Raw genomic sequence first — 26,458 nt, 5'->3', positions numbered from 1 at the left:
TTCCTTCCTTCCTTCCTTCCTTCCTTCCTTCCTTCCTTCCTTCCTTCCCTCCCTCCCTCCCTCCCTCCCTCCCTCCCTCCCTCCTTCTTCCCCCCCTTCCTTCCCTTACTTCTTTCCACCTGCCTTCCTAATGGGTGTGAGTATCTTGTTGTGGTTTTAATTTGCATCAAACTTTAAAAAATATATATAGCTTTACAGTTTATTCTTGTCCTTCAGGAAGCGTTCATTTTTTGTGTACATCTTTACAATATATAGCTTTACAATTTATTCCTTTATTCCTTCCCTTCAGGAAGCATTCATTTGTTGTGTATATCTTTGTGATACATTGCCTGAGTGTTTAATCAAACAGTCCTAGACTAAGGCATCGTGTTAAACCACACACACACACACACACAAAGATTATATAGTAAGCCTAATGGCTGATTATCTCATTTGAGGTTAGTGATATTAACAGAACAAAAATAACCCATTAATTTCTGCTTTTGCTTTATTCTGTGTGCCCTTAATTGTGGTTAGCAGTGTTGTTTTCATTCCTGCTTTTTCTTGGTCATAGAATAGGAAAAACAGTTTTAAGAATATGAACTTCTGATAGTGGTTCATATTTTCACATGCATTTGTGAAAGATAGAATGAGAAAGGGATTATAATGAAGAGTTGGCATGAGTTTTAGGATTGAGGGAGCGTACAGAAGATATCAAGTATAAAGTAGAGTAAGGTGAGGGAAAATAAAATCCAGAATGAGTTAAAAGGATAGATTCAGCAATTAGAGATTAGGCAGAAAAACAGGAGTAAAGTAAGTGCTCCTTTGAAGGATTTTGAGCTCTGTCATCCTACTTCTCTTCCCCACTCTGCTTAATGAACATAGGTTGGACAGAGCCCGTGAATATACTGTCCTGCTTCTAATATCCCAAATTGTGCCTCCCCCAGTGTGTTGCCTCCTGGCCAGAATCAGTTTTGAATGGAACAGTTCCAATGGCCTGTCTCAGTTTTATCATCTCAATTGTGATTCTTTGTATGACTCAGCAAATCTATTTACATCAGGATCAATAAGAAACTCTTGGGATCTTCTGTTAAAGCAAACTCCCAGGCTTTTTAAATTTCCATAATCCAATTTGGAATTCATTCAGAAAATCATTTCTGAACAACTTCAGATAATCCACTACTTCAGAGGTGTCATCAAATAGTTGGTATTTGGCTAGAAAATAACTTACGTAAGAAATTGATCTTAGGGGCTCCTGGATGGCTCCGTTGGTTAAGCGCCTGCCTTTGGCTCAGGTCATGATCCCAGGGTACTGGGATTGAGCCCCGCATTGGGCTCCCTGCTCAGTGGAGAGTCTGCTTCTCCCTGTCCCCCTGCCCCTGCTCTCTCTCTTTCTCTTTCTTGTGCTTATGCTCTCTCTCTAATAAATAAATAAAATCTTTTTTAAAAAAAGAAGTTGGCCTTAGCTAATTAAGGTACTAACCATGGTATTAAGAATGAAACCAGGATTATGCTTTGAATCCCTCCGTCCCCAATTTGCATCAGCTGTCCACATACCTACCATTATATCTTTTTTTTTTTTTAAGATTTTATTTGTTTATTTGAGAGAGAGAGAGCGTGAGTGGAGAGGATGGGGAGAGGGAGAGGGAAAAGCAGACTCCCTGCTGAGCAGGGATCCCAATGTGGGACTCCATCCCAGGACCCAGGGATCATGACCGGATCCAAGGTAGATGCTTAACCACTGAACCACCCAGCCACCCTACCATTGTAGCTTTAATGGGACTGGCAGATACATCTGATTCTGCTCACGTCATGGTTATACCACTTGACTCATCTTGAAACACTGATCATTAACCAGGAACTTTGGAAGTATCCAAACATATGAGAGAGGCATAATGTCAAATGAAGTTGGACATATAGATATTCTTGTTTTCTGTATTTATAGTAATAAGAGGCATAGGTTTAGTTCTTTAAAAGATGAAATATAGCTAGCTGTCTTCCCCAAACTGTTAAAACACCATGCTTTTATTCCCTTCTCAATCTCTAATCCAAACATGTACCTTATAATGAATTCAAATAATTCTGCATTTGTGAACTGACATGATTAGTTCATAGACAAACTGTCTTGTGGGAAAGATACTACAAGATCCAGAACTGAGATACATGATTTCTAGGGGAAAACTGCTTGAAAGATCCTTATCTTCTTATCAAAATATAATGGTAAGTGACATGATGTCAGGAATTAACCAACATTATGGCATTGACATATGATCATCTAACACATCTACCTCTCTGTGAGATATAAAACTCTAGAATCATTCACTTAAAAGCATTTAATGAGCTTGTCAAAGGCACTATGACTCAGCTCTAATTATTTTATAGTGAAAACACAGGAACACATTCTACCCTCCCAGAGCTACTATACTAGTAGAGAGACAAACATTAAACAAATGAGTACACAAACACATAATTATAATGATGACAGGTGTTATGAAGAATAACAAAGGGCTCTAGGGGGGTTAAGATAATGAAGATGAATGGAGGTCTACAGATATAAAATTTAAGTCAAATTTTAAGGACAAGAGGGATTTACTCACCAAGTAATAGTGGTAGACAGGTTGGGAATGTCCTGGAAGAAAGACAAGCATGTGAAAAGGCCCAGGGATGGGAAGGAGTTTCATGTACTTGAAGAACTGGAGAAAGGCCATTTGTGGTTGGAGCAGGATGGAGGAGGAGTGTCAAGGAGGGTCAGAAGATAGAGTACAAATTAGGCAGAGACTTGAAGGTCATGTCCAGTTGCAATGGACAGCTATTTAAAGGCTTCCTGTAGGCATAGGACAAACTATGAAGCACATTTAAAGCTTCTTTCTGGAGAACTGATGGTAGAGGGGCAAGAGAGGAAGGTGAGCCAATCAAGAAGTTTTTGCAGTAGTGCAGGTGACAGACAGTGACTCCTTGGGCTGGTAACATTGTAGTGGAGATAAAAAGAAGTCTTAATTTAAGATCTGTTTTGGAGATAAAATCAGCAGGATTTGGTTAGAGATTGGTAGATAAATAATATAAAAGTAGGAAACTTCTTCACCCTCAGATTCTATCTTACAGATTAAACCATAGAGCTGTAGACAGGTGCTTATGGTTTTCATTCACCCATTTAATTATTTAATCATTTATCGACTCAGCAAATTTATTAAGCTCCTTCTGTATGTCAGGCACTCTATAAGGATACTGAAGATACAGTGTTCCATGATAGATATCTGCCTAAAGGACCCTTTCACCAATGGTTAGCTTGATTGACTATGTATGTTAAAGCATGGTGCCAAGATGACCTAAGTTCTCAATTATATCTCTGTAGATTTTGTTCCCTTAGCTCAGAGGTTCTCATCAAGGAGGTCTAGGGGGCCCTGTGGGGGGTGACGATAAATGGTATTGACACACTGGTTGCCACACTGACAAGGTAGTGCCATTGGCACCTAGTGTGGTGCCTGGTGCTAACAATCTGGTCATGGAGGGGACCATCGCACATGACCAAAAAAGGCAGTAACACTCCTGTTGATGAACACTGGTCAGCTTTATTTTGACCAATGACTGCTCTCCACCCCTGGCCAACAGTTTGACTTTAAAAAAGGGATATAGAGGTGGCTGGGTGGCTCAATCAGTTAAGCATCTGCCTTCAGCTTGGGTTGTGATCCCTCTCCCTCTGCCTGCTGCTCCCTCTGCTTGCTTGTGCGCTCTCTCTCTGTCAAATAAATACATTTTTTTTTAAAGGGATATAAATGGAATGCCTTTATGTCAGTATTCTTTCCAGTCTTTCCGCATGATCCTTTGGACTCTCCAGAGACCCTTGACTTGCTCCTCTGCTCTCCAGATTTTGTCCAGGGGGCAGCTACTAGGGCAGCACAGATGAGAACAAACTCTTTTTCCTTCTTGTGCTATGTGTTCTTGGGAAAGTCTTTAATTTTCATTACTTCTGTTTTCTCATCTGTAAAATGGAAATAGCACTAGTATCTACCTCATGGGGTTATTGTGTTGTAACCTATAGAGACTCAGAACAACACTTGGCCTTGGCATGTGGTGAGTACCCAACAAATATATGCTGTTATTGTTCAACAATATAGAAGGCAGTGTATTGGACACCGTGAAGGTAGTAGACGAACACATCATCATCATAGCTTCTGTCTTGGAGGAGATCACTAGAAGACATGCCTGTCACCCAAATGCAAGGCAGCATATGATATGTTTTTTGATAAAAATCTGACTAGTGATTCTTTGCTAACTTGACTTCAGCTAATGTTGGAAGCCCTAGTGTTCTAGAGAGTCTGCTCAGAGCCTTGGATTACAGGTCTGGTGGCTTCTACTCACTGGGTTTATTCTTCGGCTTTTTACTTAGTGTTTGGGAGGAATTACTTCTTTTTCCAGGGGACATTCCTGGCCCTACTTTGGTGAGATTGCCTCCTACTGTGAGTTAGCTGGGCCATCCTGCTCGTTACTGTTTTCCAACTTGGCTGCATCATGAGATTTCCTGGATTTCCCCTCACCACCTCGGGCAGTGGTTCTAGTCACTATCGTCATTGCTGGTTCTTGAGTTAATGTGGTACCATTTGATCTTCTGAAGCCCAGTTTTGGACTCTGTCTGCTTAGCCTCATAGTCAAGGCTGTAATCCTCCTGAAATTTTGTAAATGTTTCATTCAATATGAAACTACTTTCAACCATTTCTGATATAAATATATAGACTAGGAAGAAAAGAACAGTTCATTCTGCTGGATAACACAGAATGAATCAACATCCCTATAAATAACAATAATAGCAACAAAAGTATTTATCTTTTTGATATGTGAAGTCTCATCTTTTCATGATTCTAGGATTATCTTATTTTTTCCCTGGAAGCCCTAATGCTCTAGAGATTCATAAATGGTAATTAATGCTTCAGATATATAATTGATATGCTTCATATCATAGAAGAACTCCAACATTAATTTATTCACAAAATCTCTACTTAGTTAATTAGCAGTTTATTCATGAGACTGATTTAATTTGATTTTGTATGAAATTTTACATAGCAACGCTAAAATTTTTTTTAAAAATCTGTGGTAACTACTGCTTAATTTTGTGCTCCATTAAACAGTAATGTCAGTATAGAAATGTGTTAAAGTTAGAAAATTCAATAGTTTATCTTCAAGGCAGCATGTTCTATTAGAACTCCATTTTTTCCTTCCCAGACATTTATTATACATATAACAGAAATGATAAAATGGTTTCATTTGCACAAGGATATTTTTAAATAATGGGAAGAATGAGTGTTAGAAAATGAGAAAGAGTGCTGTCAGAGATGCTTAACATAAAACTCTGTACACCTTAAATTTCTTTAACAGCTAGAATAGTTCATTGAAAATTACCAGATGCTAGGCCCCAAGAGTTTTTAATATTCTTTTTCAATATAAACACCTAGAAATAAAACCTATTGCCATAGAGAGCCAAATTTTAATATTTTCTCTTTCCTTTTAAAGTGCACTTGAAGTCCAGACTTAGAGCAAATGGACAGCATGATCTCCTCACTTGGTTAATTCATGTAATCATTACTTTAGTACTCCTTAATTGAGCAAATATTATGGGTTAGATGCTATGGTAGCAAAGATCAGTAAGTTGTGATTCCAGTAATTTAAGGCATGACAGTTCTCTTGGAATACACAGTACACTTAAGGAGCTACTATAGGCAGGAATTTGATTAATGGCAATGTTTTTTTCGTTTTTGTCTTTTTTTATCAATCAGCTTTTTAATCAATATTTGTTAAACACTTTACAAACCACACTTTTGTGTAATATAGATTCTTTAGGTACCTATAATCAAAAGCAAGATAAATATGGATATATATCATATTTAACTTAGTCACATTCGTTCAGAGGAAGAAAGCCCATAAAACTGTTATAATCATTATAGGGATGATAATGGGTTTATTGGAAGTACCTTCTATGTAATGCTTAATTCTTTGTATTATAATTTATCTCGGGTACATTATGTGATTGCATTATTATTGTTATTCTAACTGGGGATAAAAACTAGCTGAGCTATTAAGCGAAATTACATATACATGTAACCATGGTTTTCAGAACAAGCCCATATGAAGCTTTAAATAATTTTAGAGGCACATTTTATATGTAGGACTGAAAATAATGAGTCCAGCTTTAAAGGTCTTATAAATATCCAGGATGCTCAAAGAGTCAAAGTTGCATAAACTTTCAGACACAATAAGTTTTTATTTTATTTTATTTTTTTATTATGTTATGTTAGTTACCATACAGTACTTCATTAGTTTTTGATATAGTGTTCCATGCTTCATTGTTTGCCTATAAAACCCAGTGCTCGATGATTCATTAGTTGCGTATAACACCCAGTGCACCATGCAATACGTGCCCTCCTAATGAATCATTGAACTTTACATCAGAAACCAGGGATGTACTGTATGGTGACTAATATAATATAATAAAAAAACATTAAAATAAAAAAAAAACCCAGTGCTCAATCCAGACACATTGTTTTTAGTATTGCCTCTTTTCCTTTAGGAAGGGAAAATAAAGAAGAAAATAATAACTGGTCATCTCTGGAACATGTTATCATTTGATGATGTTTTAGAACTTATTAAAGCAAATGAAAAATTTTTAAAAAAGATATCTTAAGAGTAATTTTATCTCCCATTCCATAATGAACATACACCAAGCTTTATACCTTCACCCAGTGCTTTTTCAAATGACTCATGCCTTCTAAACTTTGGAAAGATTGACAGTGTAATTATTGGAATGGCTGCACTGTGTGCGGATTGAGAGCAGGGGCTGTGGAACAGATGGCCCACCTGTGCCACTTAAGTCTGTGTAATCTTGGGCAAGTTACTCTCTATACCTCCATGTTCTCATCGATAAACTGAGCTAGTAGTAAAACTCATCTCAGCCAATAATTGCAAGGATTTATGAGTTAATATAATACTTAGCACACTTGTAGCACATGGTAAGCAAATGTTAGCTATTACAAGGTTAAGCTCCAAAGCTGAAATTTCTTCTCAAAATCAAGCCATATCATCATAGTAGAGGAAGAAATGGATGATAGATAAATGCATGAGAAAATAGTTCACTTTGCTAATAATCAAGAAATATTAACATGCACTAACTTTTTTCTGACTTTTTTTTAAATGGAAAAAATTGGGCACCTTCACAACATTGGGGGTACAACCACTGTGGAAGGCAGTTTGTCCTGTCTTCATACACAAAAATGTATCTCTCTGTTTATTATTTTAAATAAGGAAAATGTTCTGACATGAAATGGTGCCCATGACCTGAAGTGAAATGAAAAACACAATTAGCCTAGTAATTTGTATATATTGCATGATTCTACTTTTGTGAGAAAAAAAATGTGTTTTTGTGTTTACAAGGGAACAAGTATGTTTAAAGACACACAAAAAGTTGAAAGGATATACATAAAGTTAAAATTAGTTTATTCCAGAGAGTGGATTTGGGGTTGAGAGATAAGAGAGTACTTGGTACACTTCCATATTTTTTGAATTTTGCTAAAAAAAATATTATGTTAAAAACTGTATTGGGATTGGGGGGGAGCCTAAGCCAGAGAATCACTGGTTAGGGAATTCTAGCCCCAGAACAGCAGTCTTTTGGAGCTGGAGAAGAAATGGATTCCAAAGATAGTTATATCTACTTATATAGAGAGCCTTGAAACCCTTGGTTTGAATGTACTTTGTAGAGTAACTAAATCCAGTTGCTGAGTTGTGGGAAAGTCTTCACTTAAAGATGGAAGATAGATATGGCTTCTTAGTTGGCAAGGGATCAATGCTGCCTTCTAGGGACATTTCCAAAAGCCCTAGGTCTGTGTTCACTGGCAAAACATGGAGTGTAGAGGAAATCGGGGTGCTTTACAAAGAAAATCTAGCTAGCACTCAGTCCAAAAGTGGTATGTATTTTGGAAGGCCACCTCTAGCCCATAAAGTCATGTTTATTGCAGTTTAAAAAGCCCCTCCAGAGAGATACAACCTGCAAACACATACGCTACAGGCTGGAAAGTAATCATCTTCTCTTATTGTCAGAAAATGTTTCTGAACTGTTCCACACATTTCATCAGACTTTAGTTAATATTTGGAGAACTAAAATGAAGAGTTTCATAGAGATTATTTTATGTAAGAAATATCACTGAATATGTTGATGTTATACAGAAAATTGTGTCTTCAGGATCTAGCAATACAAAAACATGTAGAAAAGAGGAAACGTTTAGATTAATCTAGATTGTTATGAAAACTGTAAGTCTTGTAATGTTTTATAACACTTTGTTTTGTAATTTTCAAAGTAATCTGAAAACAAAAATGCTACATGAACGCGGCGCACATCTATTGATGCATATTTTTTGTTTTTCTTTTCCAATGTCAGTATCTTGTTTGTCTTTACAGAGTTACTGGAGGTGAACTGTTTGAAGACATAGTGGCAAGAGAGTATTACAGTGAAGCTGATGCCAGGTAAGTGACTTGCCCGGGGGCAAGATACAAGACTCAACATTCAAATGACACTTGTTCAATAAATCTCTTTACAAATGCATCATAACCCCTAGTATTTATGAGACTCTCGTAATACCGTCTTGGACTACTTCTCATGATGAGCCCCTCTTAATTGCTATTCTCTCTCTTAAGGATTTCCAGGATAATCATTTGGGGAAAACAAAACTAGAATCTGGTCTAAACTTTGTTATTATCTAGCATCTACAGTTAGTCTTTTAAAAAATAAATAATAAAATCTATACCTGGAATGACTTTTGCTAAGGAAATGTAGTTTTTAAAGTGAAGTTAAGAGAGCAAAAATTCAGATCTTCTGGCCTCTAGATACTGAGCTGCCCAGTATGATAGCCATTAGTAACACATGGCTATTTTAATTTCAGTTAATTACAATTAAATAAAAAACTTAGTTTCTCAGTTGTAGTAGCTACGTTTTGAATGCTGAGTGGCCATAAGTGGCTAGTAACTACCAATTGGACATAGCAGATACAGAGCATTTCCATCATCACGGAAAGCTTCACTGAACAGCCCATGTTCAGAAGACTACAAAAGTCCCAGCGGTCTCCTTAAAGCATTATTAGCTGTTTAAGTCTTTGGAAATGCCAGGATGGCTTTTGGAACCCTTGTGTGAAAAATATTTATTTGGATATTTTAGAGGATTCAAAAGGGTTTCCCAACCTTGTTAATTGGCATCATCTTCACAGAGGTTAACAATGGCTATACATTTTCTCTCATTTGAAACTTCCTAGGCTACACAAAGGCAACCTTTTTGGAGTGAAGTGACATTAATTTATTTGCCTAGATATTACTTAGACTATATTATGTTAGCTGTCCTTGGCATTTCTTTATACATATTCAGTAGTTGGCACTTGATTTGAAAGATCTGGCCTTGAGCAATGGACTCATTATTAACAATGTAAATGAGATGTTATGAAAATTTGGTCACTTATTGTCTGCCCCCATTCTCTAATGCTTTCAGAGCTTCCTAAAGCTTGCTAATCCCACTGTAGCCTGCGCTCAGCATATAATCAGCTGATGATAGGTTCCCTCCCCATCCCTTCAAAGTAGCACATGCACACCCAGGCTCACTTGCAAATCTCTAATTAATCTTCTTGGTTTTATGCCAGTTTATGACATTCCGAGAATGGTATCTGTACATGACTACACTCTAATTTTTTAGTGGAATTTTTACTGCCAAATAGACATTTCCGTGTCATTTATACTATTATGAGTGAATCATCACTTGCTCAGTTCACCCCAGATCTCGTGTTAGGGCCCTGAAAAGGGGCTTCAGAACAGCCTTGCTAGTAGCTATTTGCCCACTTGCCCAGAGAGAGTAATAATTTTAATCAAGCTAGTTAACAAGTTAGGGAATTACATTTATTTTGCTTTTTAAAGTTATGTTAAACAGGTCATTGTGTTTGAAAAGTATTATTTGAAATAAAAATAGAAACTGTTTTCACTATTGAAGAAACCTATAGATACCAGGGGAGACCGTATAGGTTGGATCATTTTATATGCATGTTTATATTAGGTTTTGGAATTCACTAGAAGTAAATATTTTTTAGGGTAGGTCCCACACAAAATGAAGGAGAAGGAACATTCTCTTCCCAAGTATATACATAAAGAAAAGTCTTTCCCTCCTGGTCCTCAAGAACTGAAGAACTGAAACCATTCTCACTAGTAAAAAATGATGAAGATCATTTAATATGAATTATTGTATACTTTATTTTACATTATTCATTAAGTCTAATGATTTATATCTGTGGTTTGAGAAGAGAAAGTGAAATATATAAAGTAGTACAAAGCGAAGGAAAAAGAAGTCATAGTATTTAAAAAATAATCACGAACACTCAAATAAGCTATATTGTCAAAAAGCAACCAATGTTTAGCTCTATTAGTGGGACTCTTTATGGAGTTGGAGCTGGAAAATCATAACCTTGATCACTTTTTTACATTCACATTGTAAGAAATCGGATGGTGATTACCTTTATAATTCAAGAATTTACTTTGGAGTAATATTATTTTGTACATTAAATGATTGAAATGTCCTTATTAAAGTGTTTGTTAATGAACGTAGCTCAGTACGTAACATGCATTTGAGTCGCACAAATGTAAATTTGTACAAAACGTGTCAGTGTGATCTATATTATTTTATGTCAGATGACAGCTCATGGGACCTTACAGGTGCCAATCAATGATTTATCCCTCTAATTTAATTAGCTGTCTGTTTGACATCAGGAGCTTTTAATAAGAATAGTATTGTGCTTTTTGACATAGTAATAAGGAAAGTTTTCCTTCACTGAGGTGTATGGAATCTAACAATTACCAGTGTTCCAGGGGATTTTAAAATTTTTTTTTTTTTTTTTTTTTTTTTGTAAGTTCCTAACCCTTCTCCAGAGTATGCCTATCCTGAAGAGGGGTTTATTTTATGTCATGGGTTTACTTGAAATTCTCCCTCTGTTACTGGAGACATGCATTAGTTTTCCTCTTAGTATATTCTACAAGAAGCACCACTTCTAAGTCAAAATGATAAATGTGTCCCTCCATTTTTTTTAACCCTTGTTTCACCTGCCACTTCATCTGTGTTTACCCTCTTGTTTCAACACCTATGTTTAATTGTGACCTCAGATTTTAAACAGTTTAGATGTGTATGAGAAATACCCATAAATTTTACATTGCTGAAGAATTTTCCCAGAACATTATGGGAATATTTATAAATTTTTCTCCTTGAATATGGAAATTTTGACTTCTGTATACAAGTGATTTAATTTGTACATTTGCAATGAAAAAAAAAACACAGCTCAAATTGTTTTGTCTGAACATGTCACAAACTCTATGTTGGATGTCATTTTTGTTAGAACCAGAATTAGCTTTATTCAACATTATTATATTCCAGTGTAAAGCTAAAAAAATACGTTGTGAAAAAATATAATTTTTGTTTGTTTGTTTGTTTCATTTTAACTTTCATTTTATTTTGTATTCAATGTGATTATGTACCTTTAAAATGTTCTCCCTTCCATTCTGCCCTTGTATCTTTACAGTCATTGTATACAGCAGATTCTAGAAAGTGTAAATCATTGTCACCTAAATGGCATAGTTCACAGGGACCTGAAGGTCAGTATATGGAGTCCATAAATCTGAATCAAAGGAGGTTTTTTTTTGGTTTTATTTCTGGGGAAAGGGCAGAGGGTGGGTATTTAAAATGGTTCCCTTGCCTTTCCCAATTTTCCCCTAAAATGACTACATGATGAAATGATAATGCATGATGCCTCTTTCAGTTTGCTCATCTACAGGCTAAATATACATCATAGCAAAAAGGGAAGGACAACATTAAGAACACAACCTGTCAAGTTTCCAAGCAGTAAACTACCAGAGGCGGTTTGGGGGCAGGCTTTCCTGAAATGTCCAGCATTTGCCTGGAGATAAACTTGGCCTGTGATGTATGTCCGCCTGTAGATTTAAACACCACTTCTGTTCTGAGACCATGGGTTGCTGTAGCAAAACAACTGGTTACACATTGCTCCATTTGAGTCTGATGAACCCTCAGGCAAGAGATAATAATTGCCAGCTAAATTAAAGCACAAGAAGTTAATGATTTATCAAAAATTCATTACGTATCCTAATTTAACCTTAATGATGTCTTGACTGCTGAAGTGACAGCTTTGGAATGATACTAGAAAAGTGGGAGGGAATGGGGAAACAGTTTTTTTATGTGGGGTGGAGGTGGACCACAACAGCTATAAACATTTTATTTGCATTCCAGTTCTTTTCCTATAAGAATTTATAACTAGGAAACGAGCTACTGAATTAAATATTTTTAAGATGGTTTTTTTTCTAGATCAAGTGGATCCACGTTTTCGCTCACATCTGGCACGATACTGATTGCTCTGAGGTAGTAGTCACTCTACTTGAGCAATATGTTTACATTACTGAAGATGGTAAAACACAACCCCAGTTGTCTGCTGGTTTTGCACTTTAACCCAGTCTCTCTGAGGGTATACAGACAGTGAGTGTAAGCTTGGAACTAACACACGCCCCCTGGTGTTTGCATGCAGTCATTGCATTCAGCAGATCCTGGAGGCTGTGCTACACTGCCATCAGATGGGCGTAGTCCATCGGGACCTGAAGGTGAGTAATGCCGTTGGAGAAGATAAACCACCACACAATTCCTAATGACTGTTCAGCTGCAATTATGCCTGTAAAGGCAAAAATATGAGCAAGAAAGTTGTGTGGACCCATTCCAACACATTACGAAAACACTTTCCGTCACCGCAGTCTCTTATTTCATCTCCTCTCATCCACACTTGAGATTCACATTAATCCCATTTCATCCAGAGGAATAATGTCCTACAATTAACAGTAAATAGGCTGCTATATTTCCTCCCTCCTAAGAATATAGCATTTAATGGGACTTTGCGTAGGACTGACGATCTCTTCTTCCTTCTAAACCTGTTCTATGGACATTGATCAAACATATTATTTTAGAGTCATACTGTGTATACCTAATATTATGTAAATAGTTACGAAAATTATGAAGAGAATAAAGTTATTAAATAGGTTTTTGGCGTTAAAGAACCTCCATTTGGGGCTCTGAAGTCTTTCCCTTAACAGTAGTCCCAGGAATTCAGAGGACATTGAAGCTTCCTGGTTCTTTGTTGATTTACATTCCTAGGTAGCAAGATACTAGTGCCTTTTAAAACAGAGAGGAAAAAAGTAAAACAAATTTTATTATAAGATAATATTTATATAACATATGTATGTACTAATACTTTTAAGACTCCACTTAGTTTCTGATACCATCGAGGATGAAAAATGTTTAGATCATTTAGAAATTAAATAGTTCAGAAGGAGACTACTCTTTCATTCATTTTCTGTCCCCTTCTTTCAGCAGTCTAGTTTCAGTCATGGAATTTCAGAGATATAGTGAAGGCCTAGAAATTTAAATGAAACAACTGGGTGGGCAAAATAACAAATGTAAGTACTATATAGTTGTCACTCTTTGTTTCAAGCCTCATCCATATACAGGCATTAGTACAAAGGTGCCACAAAGGTGGCAATGTCTTTGTATGTGTTCGGTGGAAAGACCTGGGCTGGTTTCTCATGTGCAGACTTCTCTGATTATGATAAATCTGTAGTTTGCATTTGTTTAATATGCTCTAGAAGAGTATATCTCTAAGGATCCACAACAAGTTATTTGAAGATGTGGTTTAAAAGCAAACCATTGCCTTAGGTTTTTGGAATTTTCCTTTGATTTCAGTTTGAGTCTTAGAGCTTTAAATGTCAAAAGCAAAGGCATGGTTAATGGCTTTTTTTTTTTTTTTTTTTTTGAGAGCCAAGATAGGACTATGTGCATCTGCTAACACTTTACCAAATGTACCCCTCAGGATTAAGGAAAAACAATATGTTCCTTTAAAAATTCATATCTTTGGCAATCACCTCAAGAATTCCTTACCAGCCATGTAGAAAGAGAGCCCCTTTTTGTTCTCAGAACTCATGGTACTACTTTCCTTTTTAAGTGAATATATATGGGCATACACATTTATTTATGTTATTTTATTACATACTCTAAGAAATTTATCATTTGAGATATTTTACTCCATGTTATATAAGTATACTCTAAAAACCAAGGATGAAAAATGTGAATTCTCTTACATGACCTTTAAAATATATCTTGTGGGGTCATGATATTAGACTTCTGAAAGTGTTCAAACTCAGCTGAGCTCTTCAAAGACTGGAACTTTAATCAGAAAATGGCAGTGGGCCTAGGATGTGGGCTGAGAAGAAAATCTATTTTCTGACATATGAGCTAAATTGACTAATTAAAAACTCAGGCAGGTGACTTTTAGGGAGGCTAACAACCAAAAGAAATAACCTGCTGAATCATCCATCAGATTTCTTTCAAGGGATTAAAGTGTTTTGTTCTCCATTCTGATTCTGATTTTAGGAGAGGATAGGGGTGAGCTTTGCATAGAGATTGTTACAGTTTTTGTAATTCTCTTGGTTTCTGTCAAATTGCTGACTGGAACAGACTTCAGTTGAGTCTAGTTTTCGGTGCATGTTTCAGTAGGCCATTTCATAACATACTAAGAGAGTATATTAGAGGCATTTGACACACACCCTGAGTGTGCCAAATCCCTGGCTTTGTTTTATATCTTTTATACCCACATGTATACTTTATCTGATAAGTATACTGCTTACAGTAGCATATTTGCCAGTATATAAAATGAAAAGGATTGGTAAAATTTCTTATTACCAAGCTTTAAACAAAAATTTGCCCTTATTATTCTTAAGTCATATATTTTGTTTCCATATCCTGATTCATATGTTAATTCATATATGATACAGATGTTTGATGCACAGTTTAATTTGTCCATATCACTGAGAGAAAACCACAGGAAGTGTTATGTTCTTCATTATTAAAGGCACCTATAAGCATACGAGTGCTGTACATTTTGTTTGTCAGCCTCTTCTAGAACAATAGCTGTATTACTGTACTGTACCTACGTATAATAAATACTGTATTACTCCACAGTACCTAATATAGGACTTTATACCTAGTAAATACTTGTGGCATATGCTTTCAATTTTGGAATGAATGAAAGTCAATCAAAAGCACATTTATAATATAAAAGGCATCGCTGAATAAAATAGGTTTTGTGTATGTTAATTAATATTGAATAAAGAGGATAAGTATCACTCTTTGATACAGTGACAGCATTAAGATCATTATTTGAATAACTGCCACTCTTGAGAGCTTAGTAGACATAATAGTAGTAGACAGTGGAATCCACCAGATGGAAAATTAGAAGAACCTAGAGACAAGGTTGAGGCACAGCAGACAGTTGGAGGATGTCCCAGAAACAAGCAGTAGGAGAAGGCTCCATGTGGTGGCATGTTAGCATAAAGGAAGCGCATCAGTCACAACCAGGCAGTACCCAGTGGGTACACAGACCTTCGTCGAAGGTGAGTCCAGTGTCCGATCCAAACAGTATTAAGGAGTATCTAGCAGTGGTGACATACTGATAGTACTATAGTTCAGGAATATGACTCTCGTCTTTGAGAGGATTTGGATCAAGGCTGGACGTTAGTAATAAAAATGCTAATAGCTACCATTTATCAGGCAGTTACCATGTACCCTGTACTGTGTTATCATATGAATCTTTCAACAGCTTTATGAGGAAGGCACTTTGATCTTGCCCATGTTGCATAAGGAGAGATTTAGCAACCATGAGTGAAAGAACTTATTCATGGTTGCTCAGCTAGTAAGTTCTGATTTGTGCCCAAGCATTTTGGTTCCAGAGTCTGCATACTTAATTGCTACCACTTCTCAGTTCGTTAGTTGGATAAATCAAAAACTTTATAAAGGCCAAAAAAAATAGGTCAAACAATGATGAGAAAGTAATTTTGCCAGCAACATTGAGAATTGGGAAATAGTTCTAAGTTTAGTGAATCCAATGATTAAAATAATCCTGCTTATGGATCTTCCAGAGCTGTACAAAATCTGCATTATTAGGAATAAGAGAATAAGCTTAAGTTATGTTTAAGATACAGTATGGAGTTGGGGGGGTGCAACATAATTTGTTAATAGATGTCCAAAAAAACCATTTCTTATTTAGGAAATCAGTAAAGTGGCATTGGTCACAGCCTTTGGAAAATGAGACGTAGAGAAGAATGAAATGTATTTGCCACATTTGATTTAGGCCACATCAAGACAATCAGTCTGCAGTGCCTAAAAATAGATTGTTTATGAAGAGTAGATTACTGTAACTTAGTGTTGAGGGTTTGTGAGCTGATAATTGAAAACTCAGGTATAAAAAGAGAGGAACAAACATTCATCAAATATTTCTTAAGCACTTATTGAGGCTCTATCAGAGCTGTGGGCATAAATTACAGAGCAAAATAAGAGCAAACCTGTGTGGCTAGAACCTGCTGGCCACCGAATTAAAGATCATTTTAAAAATATGTATCAATGCTGTCCCTCCCAGAAGAAAGGAAATATGTCAGACGCAAACTGAATCCAGAAAAATATTAGGTTAAAACGAGGTGGCAGTAACGAGTGACAACTCTTGAGGTCACAAGAAATAGAGGGATATCAAATCAGATGTATTCTCTCATGTAACAGCCCGAAGAATACAGTTTCTGTGAATCAGGGAACAGAAGTAAGTCAAAGGAGACAGTTTTATAGCTCTGCTTGATCATAGGTTTCACACAAAATAGTAAGATTTCTTCAGTTCAAGGTACATCAGAAATGGTTACCAGACTGCTTCACGAACAGCACCTGTATAGAAGGCTTCATACATAAAACAGTCTTTGAGCAATACATGAACACCTGTGATTTGCCTCGGCAGAGAATGCTGTTTTTCTTTTCTTTTCTTTTCTTTTTCTGTAGCCTACCTCCTGAAAAACGATGTTATTTAATGGAAAAAATCATTAGATCAATGGAAGGATATGAGAGAGAGGGAGGAAAAGAGGAAAGGGAGGGAAGGGGCAAAGAGAGAAAATAGATTTTTTTTTTAAAGATTTTATTTATTTATTTGACAGAGAGAGAGACAGCCAGCGAGAGAGGGAACACAAGCAGGGGGAGTGGGAGAGGAAGAGGCAGGCTCCCAGCAGAGGAGCCTGATGTGGGGCTCGATCCCAGAATGCAGGGATCATGCCCTGAGCTGAAGACAGACACTTAACAACTCAGCCACCCAGGCACCCTGAGAGAAAATAGATTTTAATGAAGATAATAGTTTTGGAGATTGGAGGGGATTTTACATTTAAATTCAATATAGGAATAAAATTAAAGACCAGAAAAGAAAGAAATTAATTTTCTGGGGGAATATGACATGCATTCAGTAAATCCTCTTTAGTAGTAGATCTATCAAATTGTGAATCTACATTTTGAATAATTATAAACTTGCAATTGTTCCACTTTTCTCAGAGCAAACTCAGATAAAAGTTTAAAGAACTTATCATTTGTGTATAAAGTATGTCTAGGTGTCTTAGACACAAACTATGTAAGTGATCAATTCCATAATTCATTGGTCATCCTTGTGTTTCTTTATTGAACCTGACAACTGTGTGTCAGGCCATGGAGACACAGTAGGTAATTGGCACAGCCCCACTGCGATTGCATTCTGCTCTGCTGCTTTCAGAGAAGTATTTGCTAATAGTGTAGAAGTATGTGCTGTTGGTAAGTGCTGATCGTATGTGCTGATCATGTAGAAGGAAACAAGAAAACAGGAATGGAAAACAGATGGTCCTTATGAACTTGCTCATGTGTGCATGGTGATAGAAATAGTACTTCCTAATCACAGACTTACAGCACAGTGCGTCCGCTGAGAACTCCCTGTGCTAAGTACATAAATTCAAGCATCCATTCCATATAAAAATAAAAGCAAAAGTCACTTGTACCATGTGCACAAAAGAACTTCTGCCATGTGCATGAGTGAGCTTGATCTTCAAGCTTTTCAGTTCATGCACTTTCGCTCAGTTTATCTCTAGGAGCTTTGTTCACACCTTCTTTGGGAAAGGAAAAGTGACTGAAAACACACCAAAGCACAGAATGCTTAACTTCATGTTGAAATAGTTCATACTCTCCAGTAGAAGGAAATCTAAAAAGTCCATTTCCATTCTTAACTTTTATCTAAAGAAATGTAAGAAATAATATAGAGTGCTAAAACTAATAACTGGCTGCTTTATGATTTTCATAAACAACGAAGCTATAAAAATAAAACACACCTGATTTCACTACACATAAAAATTCCTAATGTTTGAGTTTTGTTGGCTAGACACCCACATACGTGCACAGATAAATCTGTGCCGTGACTGATGTTGAGGATGATTGTCACCTTTGCCCTCTCAGTTCCTTAATGAAGATCACACTAATTTAGAAATTCTCATGATGTATTTGTGAGATTTTCGAGAAGTGAGATTGAAACTATGGCTCATATTTCATAAGTTTTCCCTCTTGTTTTATTTGGATATGGGTAGTAAATATTTTTGAGTGCTTCAGATTCTTTTGCAACAGTCTACTGCATGGACTATCTTTTGCAAATGACCCACTTTTATACCATCAGAGGAATTTCCTCAGTATCACATCTTTAAAAGAAAAAATCAGGAAATCTGGCTTCAAATCCTCCATCTTTTTTGGATCTCCCTACCTTATTTAGAGACTGAGGGCTTTCAGTTGTTTTATCTCCCAAGTCAGTCCCAGTCCTAAAAGTGATTCCAGCAACCTGCCTAGGTACTTTGAGATACTTGAACAGATTCAAGAAAATCTCAAATCACAATGAAAGAAGTTGCCATTGCATCCATATGGAAGCACAGAACAAAACTTGCCAACAGTTGCTGCTCATTGCAGCTGATATGCTATAAATGGTTGTTGACACTAAGACCAGATGTCATGGAAAATCCTGCATCATTAGGAAGCAATTGGGTGGGGAAGGAACCTGTGTGTGAGAACGTCAGTAGAATCTATTTAAAAACCAACCTAAAAAGTGATTGCATTATAGGAATTTAGAGATAATCTCAATATATAAAGATTAGCATAACAGATTGCATTAAATTTAGGAATATAGACATCCCCCAAGTTATGAACATTCATTGCAAATATTCAGTGTCCTGCACATTGACATGGCCAGCTGCACTGGAGTGTAATAGCTAATCACTAATGTGTATATTATTCCTTACAGAGGACAGAGCTCTTGTGATAAAAGCCAGTGAGATTTTATAATCTCATGTATACCGTTATGAGAAATATGTTTATAATGTTCATTTGAGAGATGAAAGAACTAATTAGCTCCAAGTCTGTGAGTTACCCATGTTTACACAGTTAATAACAATCAGTCTCAGGACGTAAACCTAGCTCTTCATCTTTTTTCTAGATCATCATATTGCCCATTTCTCTCATGGTCAGCTATACACTGGAAGACCTGTGTTTCTGATTTCACCTTTTCAATTGCTTTAGAAAATCGAAATAGTTGAATAGTAGCAGATAATGGTGGTGATCCTTTTAAGGAAGCAGCCACTAATTAGCTGAAAGACTCTACCATTTCAGCTTTTGTGAAATACAATCACAAATTATCTTCTTTTCTGTAGATGTTCAGAATTGGAACTAACCTACTTGCCAATGAACTTTTGTAGTACAACACATATTTAAGTTGGATGCTACATAAATGGTAGAACATGATAACAGGATTATTCAAATTTTGTATATATTCCAAAGAGTTGCATATAAGTCAAATTTGTGTGTTATTTCTAATATTTCATTGAAGCTGACCATTAGAAACAATCTTGTGATGAAATATCTTATAAGGAAAATAATCCTTTAGTAAAGTCAGCAAGCATCCTAATTTTTCAATTTGCATTCTATAAGTCTGTATTTTAGGTTTGCTTAAAAGATATGTACAAACACGAAGTCATTTTCGTTCTATTAATTTTTAAATCTACACAATAACCCTGAAAGAGCCCTGCCTTTTCCTGTACATAACTGCAGCTGAACAGTCTTCACGGGTATAAGGTAAAACACTGGTCCAGACGGATTATTTCCCTGGATGACTCACAAGGCCCTATAGACAGGTCTTCTAGGTCATCTCGAGATGTGAATGTTTGCCCCAGTCAGAGGCCATGTATGATAAAGCTCTAAGGTGTTCCATTTCTTCTGAATTGGCAGATACTTGGTATTTAAGGGCATAATGCACACAGCACTGCCCAGAACCTTTTTTGATCTAGTGATAAGAATAAAAGCACATTAAATATTTTAAAAGTTTATTTACTGATGGCACTGGCATTTGCTCAACAAACTTCAGTACCACTTGATTGAAAGACCTAAAATGATTGTGATTTCTAAAGTAATTGGAACTCTTTCCTTGAATGAGTCTGTGGTTGACAAATTAGGACAGATGTGTATTAGCAGAGATCTCTGACATCTCAGTGCTTTTGAATGTGAAGATTGCAAAGAATTAAACTATTGCTTACAGTTTGATGCGGTTTTTCCAAGTCATTTATTTAATAAATTAATCGCTGGAAATCACTTTGTGGTTAAATTAGAAAATGCATGAATGTAGTAGGCCATAAATTTTAGTTGTGAAAATAAAATGTCAAATACTAATAATATAATATGGTTAGGTACTGTACTCCATTAATAGACAACCAGAGTTCCAAGTAATTTTGGATGTTAGGTTTTTACTAAAGGTTATTTCAGCATGGAGATCTTTCATATTCTTGAGACATCTTCATCCTAGTGTCCAAATTAAATGATCATGTATTTAGCGTTGAGGTAATTTAAAAAGCCCTAGCAGCCCTAAGAAATTACAAAGTTTTCCTTACAGTTACCTATTGTCATAATAGTGTTGAATCTGATGGCAGTGAACAGCAATAGCCTGAAGAAGTCTGGTACTTGATTAAAACTTACTTGACTCTCTTATTTCTTATAGATTTAACCTAATTTTTTCAAGTTCTGGTTATGAGTCTTTGCTAATTTGCATGGCTGGCTTAATTAATAAATTCAATATTGGTTTAGGCTGTGTTTATACAAGGTCAAAACAACCAACAGAATTGCCTAATTCAATAAGAAAAAAGTAGCCATTTCATGAAAAAAAAAATATTGAATTAGTTTACCAACACATAAACAGAACCAATTTGAATGACTTGAATATTTAGATTTCCAGACAATTGTTTTGGCACTTGTACACTCCCTTGTTTCCCAACTTCTTTCAGTCCGAGGCACACCTCTAAATTTGCTGGGTTTTAGCCCAAGGTAAGACGATGTTGAACTACTCTCCCGAATGTATATGTACCAATGCAGCTGTATGTTCATCCAGATACCTGGGGATGGTAGACTTCACTGTGCGTATTAATCAGCCTCCTTTACCTGACCATCTTCTCCCTTCATTTCCTACAATCCACAAAGGTGGTCCGGGAAATTCAAGACTTTGCCCTCATGCCTGTTTTCAAAGTTCCAGTGTGTCTCGATGCCCTGGTTGGGAAACAGTGGTATAAACACAGCCTTATTCCAAGACCGAGTTATCAGTCCTTGAATAATAATAAATATCCAAGAAAATGAAAATGTATATTTCTTATAGTATTCCAAGATGTGAGAACAAATATTTAAGGAATGCTTTGAATCACACTTGGTAGTCATATAAATTATGTTTTAAAAAGCTGGCTTATAAGGGAAAAAAAAGCTAACTATAACATTTGGCAAATAGTGTACTCTTTCTGCCTTTAAGAATAAACAGATTCTTAAAGACAGCAATTTAATACGTAATTCAGAATAAGACTCCAAAATTTGTACAGAAATTGTTTGGAAACATTGAGGAATCAAAATGACTACATTTGGGTCCAAACTCTTGAAGTCAACTAGGATTTAATTTGCACAGTTTCATTTGCCAAATGTCTGTAGATTGGTCCAACTCTTGTTATCATTTTGCCAAGTTTCCTTCTGCTGAAAATGTCTGTGCTCTATTAGGCTTCTAAGTCAATGTCCATGGCCAAGTCTGGACCTCAGCAGCCCTTGGAAGCATGTGAGCAGGTCAAGACAGGTGCTTCCGTTCATTTGATCTCTCCCCAAGTGTATTCTCTCTTCTGCCCAATATCTCTCTAGTACATTTACGCATCTGTCTGAGGCCTGCACACATGATAATTTTTAATCATTTTTCTAACCATATTTTCCCTGGGATTTAGGAATGACAGTCTCCGGGAGAGAGGACAGTGCATGACTTTTTTTTCCCCCCTAATCTTACAAAATGTTGTTAGTTTTGAATAGTCACTTAAAATAGGTTCTCACTTCAGTCTCTTTTTTTTCTTTCTAAATAAAGCCTGAGAATTTGCTTTTAGCTAGCAAATCCAAGGGAGCAGCTGTGAAACTGGCAGACTTTGGCTTAGCCATAGAAGTTCAAGGAGACCAGCAGGCGTGGTTTGGTGAGTTGGGCCTCTCTCTACTTCATGCTGCGTGTTCTCTTCTGTCTCATCATAACCCATTTCCCAGCCAGAATAAGACAGAAATGGTCCTTCTAACAACAGCCGGATGAAACTGAAGACATTTGATCTTTATAAGCATTTAATTTTACTGACAGTAAAAGATATATAATCTAGAAATAAGAGAAAATATTAATAGGAGAGCAGTAACATGTCGACTTTTTCCTAAAAGATGAGTGAGAAAATGGATCCTGTACTAAGAATTAATAGGGATTGTTAAATCCCTATTGTTAAAAGGACTTTTTATTTGAGAGAAAATTGAGCGTTTACGTAGAACCTTACTTGATACCAAAAACTGCTGTGTAAATAGCAGGGACTCAGGAAATGCAGAATATTTCCACATAGTTTGTAGTTAACAAATTAAAGTTTAAAAATATTATAGCATATATTTGTGTGAGTTCATCTTAATTATCTTCTACTTCTTCACACTGCCAGTTTCTGCTCTAAAATTCTGATAATTTTGAAATTTCTTTTTGATGAAATGTCTGTCACTTTACAATTAAGAAAGAAATTAACTCCCAGTTTAAATTAGAGCATTTCTAACCGGGCTTGTGTATTGTTTCAGTATTTATCCTGTTGCATTATTTTATTCACTGTTTCTTTTTTTATGCCTCTGTTTTTGCCATTTCCCAGTACTGGCCCATTTTTTTTCATGTAATCTCCCAAAATATAAGCTCTCCCCAAACCTCTTCTTTTCTGACTTTCAATGTATTGAGGTTAGATCATTTTTAAAATGCCCTTTGCTTCTAATTGCTTTTCCTCTGAACAACATCAGCAAACAGAAAGAGCACTCAAAAAGTGTTTAATTCTTTCATTTTATATGTTAAGACTTTCTGTGTTTTCCTAAATGTAAGGTGCGCACAGAGCCGCCAGGGTTCGCCCTTGTCTCTGGTCTGTCCCAGCTAGTAGATGGGAGTGGGGGGTGCGGCAGCCTTCTCCTCTACAGGCAGCTTAATTTAGGACCTCACTTTCTGCTTCCTGCCCTGTTTCAGGAGTACCTGTTAGCCTTGTCCATGATTCCTCCTAAGCGTAATACCACCATTCACATTGTCTCCTCACCCACCAAATGAATTTAGTGTCTCCAAACTTGGCATTTGGTTTTGCGTATTTTGACATATGAATAAGCTTGTTCCTCTTAAAGGAACAAAGTGAAAGAAGGTAGGACCTAGCAGTGTAAATTGGAGATTCAGAGGCATCTCTGTATCCTGGGTAAGGGCACAGTTGACACAGATAAAGAATATATGATAACTTGGAGTTGAGGTCCAACAGAAAGTAGGGGGGCTATCACAGAGATGGACAGAATGATTAATGGAGATGCTTCAATTAAGCAGGAGGTCCTGCGCCTCAAGATACTGACACGTCTGTATCAGTAACTGTTTACCATGTAGTGTGGGAAGTGTGGGAGCATCTTAACAGAGTCATGCGTGAAGGTGCTCCGGAGCACAAGAGAAGTATGAAATTCTGCCTCCGGGGAAAGTTTCGGTGACTGGGGTAGTGCTTCCGCTTTCCTAATGGGTGAGTGAGAACTCGTTCACTAACATGCAAGGAGTTGAAGGCTGGACAGAGGGGATCAGCACATGCAAAATCTCAGAGGCATGAAACTGTTGTTTCTATTTACGGAACAGCAAGAAGTTTGATACAGCTAAAGCATAAAGTATACTGGGATGAGTGGTAGTTAATTAGGTGGGAAAGGATTTTATGTGCTTTTGAAGGATTTGGCTTTTATCCTAGAAGTTTCAAGAATCCTGTGAAAAATTTTAAGTAGGGAAGGACATAATTGGGTTTATGTTACATAATGATGTTGTGGGTAACAATACAGAGGGCGGCTTACGAATACTTCGAAGGCAGGGGATGAGTTAGGCTAATACAGTAGTTCAAATTATGCATGATGACAGCTTGAACTAAGGAATATGCAAGAGCAAGCAAATTCCCGATAGCATGCAGAACAGACAGTGACTCTGAACTCTAAGGAAGTCTGTTTGGAGGAAATCAAAGCCCCAGAGGTTGGACTCTAGTCCCATCTAGTCCCATCTGCTTCACAAGACTCAGGGTATGAAGCAGGACACCAAAATAGGGGCTTAGGTTAGAGATGTAATTGTCAGAACTAGGTAGAAGGTGATGATCGGATAGCAGGAACAAGACAAGCCTTATTATCAGACCCAAGGCTGTAAATTAACATCAGCAACTTGGCTTGGTGCATAAAAGAGTGATCTAATTGAGCACCTTAAATCTCCCTTATTTTCGAGCTCGGTGTTTTATCTTCTGTGCTTGATCACAAGGTGCTTGAGGGCAGGATTGTGTGTAGCAGAAGAAAGTCTGCTTTTTGAATTAGAATACCCAAGCTTATATCCTGGGTCTGATTCTTAATAGTTGTATGATATTGGGCAAGTCACTTTAACCCTGTGAGGTCCATGTCCTCTTTGTAAGCAGTGATAATAAACACTTCATTGCAGAGCTGTTATGAGTCCATAGGAATATGCCTGGGCTATGAAAGATTTTGAATAAGTTTTCAAAATCATCTTGGCATGAAACACAATGCCACAGTTCTTTGCCTGCTCAGTGAAAGTAGTTGAGCAAATCAATGAGTGAAAAAACAAATACCAAGTTAGTGAAAGCAGTAGCATCCAAATAAAAGTACACAAATTTCAAATTGTGATCATTTATTTCTAAAAGTGATCTGATTCCAGAGAAAGAATGACAGATTGGGAATAAAATCCCCATTTCTTCTTCAGTATGGTACTATAACAGTTACTTTCTTGCTAGGATACCTATTAGAATAATGACTTGTAAGAGGGGCATTTTAAGTGCTAAGAAAATTCCGCATTTCAAAAAATGTAGAAAAAAACATAGTTTATAAGCTTAAGAGAATGTACAAGTTTTTTTCTTTTTCTTTTCTTCTTTAGCTTATTTTCAGCTTACTCTATGCCAGTGAATCCTCCTGGTAACCTACCTGAGGAAAAGGAGGCATGTGATGGACGATAAATCTTTTGGGTGTACTCCCAGACATGTCATAGATTTTAAAGTACAAGCATGTTTTAGTATGAAGGACTTCATTTGATATTTATTCATATCTACCATCATAGTCTCATGTATTTGATTTTTTTTTAATTTACGTTAAAGTTAGTTAACATGTAGTGTATTATTAGTTTCGGGGGAGAGGTTAGTGATACATCATTTGCATGTAACACCCAGTGCTCATTGCATCAAGTGCCCTCCTTAATGCCCATCACCCTCGACTGATTAATTTTGTCTTTTAAATGTACTATCAGTGATAGAGAGGGGAGCCTTTTTATTTTAATAAAATAAGTTATTTTAGTTTTAAGACAAGAGCAGAACTCTTTCTTCATTATATGTAATGCCAGAATTTCAGGCTTTTGCTCAATTTTATTGTAATAAATATAAGAGGTCTTCAAACAAGAAAAATAAAACTACATGAGGCTTATAGGAGCTGTTTATTGTTTTTTTCTTACTTTTAAGTCTAAATGTTTCTTTTCTCATAATTTCTTCTGTCTTCCTAGCCCTGATCTGTTTGATTACTAGCCAAAAATGCCAGAAGTGACAGCCTGTGTCACTACACTTATTAAGATGGCTAGAAAATTTACCAAAGAGAAATATCCAAATATAGCCCATTTCTCCTGGGGGATTGGAAGTGGTGTTTGCAGTGTATTTCTAGTTCTTTGTTGCTGCTTGGAAAAAAGCGTAACTACCACCATCTTCCTTCATGGAATAATTGTTTTGCTTAATTGCTATAATGTCTCTTTTTTAAAATATTGAGGGTTTGTTTTTTTTTTAATGCAGTGGATACATTCTCAGCAGTAAGTAATTGTGTTTTGGTTTTGGTCTGCTCTGATGTTCCTACTGGCTTTTCAGAGTGAGAAACACATACTGTCTAAAGAAGGCAAGCTCTCATTAATTTCCCTGCTAATAGCATATGTCATGATAAATGAGATTCTTTATGTTCGGTTTCCTGCTG

The 26,458-nt window shown here is 36.5% G+C and overlaps 1 protein-coding gene across 14 annotated transcripts in view; it reads left to right on the top strand.

Annotated features, from left to right (window-relative positions):
- Nucleotides 1-26,458, top strand: part of CAMK2D (calcium/calmodulin dependent protein kinase II delta) — a 312,574-nt gene that overhangs the window by 216,522 nt on the left and 69,594 nt on the right. For 8 of the 14 annotated variants that reach the window (XM_040626262.1, XM_040626264.1, XM_008689450.2 and 5 more), the window contains exons 5-7: nucleotides 8,419-8,484; nucleotides 11,562-11,634; nucleotides 22,326-22,428. In XM_040626262.1, the coding sequence (XP_040482196.1) occupies nucleotides 8,419-8,484; nucleotides 11,562-11,634; nucleotides 22,326-22,428 (242 nt within the window). Of the gene's footprint in view, nucleotides 1-8,418; nucleotides 8,485-11,561; nucleotides 11,635-12,575; nucleotides 12,649-22,325; nucleotides 22,429-26,458 lie in introns of those variants that run through there. The other 6 variants (XM_008689455.2, XM_040626265.1, XM_040626263.1 and 3 more) reach the window with 2 other exon arrangements.

This window comes from Ursus maritimus, unplaced genomic scaffold, assembly GCF_017311325.1.
Source record: "Ursus maritimus isolate PB19 unplaced genomic scaffold, ASM1731132v1 scaffold_11, whole genome shotgun sequence".
Classification (NCBI taxonomy): Eukaryota; Metazoa; Chordata; class Mammalia; order Carnivora; family Ursidae; genus Ursus; species Ursus maritimus.
The sequence above is the reverse complement of the archived record's forward strand: the minus strand, read 5'-3'. Positions and strand labels throughout refer to the sequence as shown.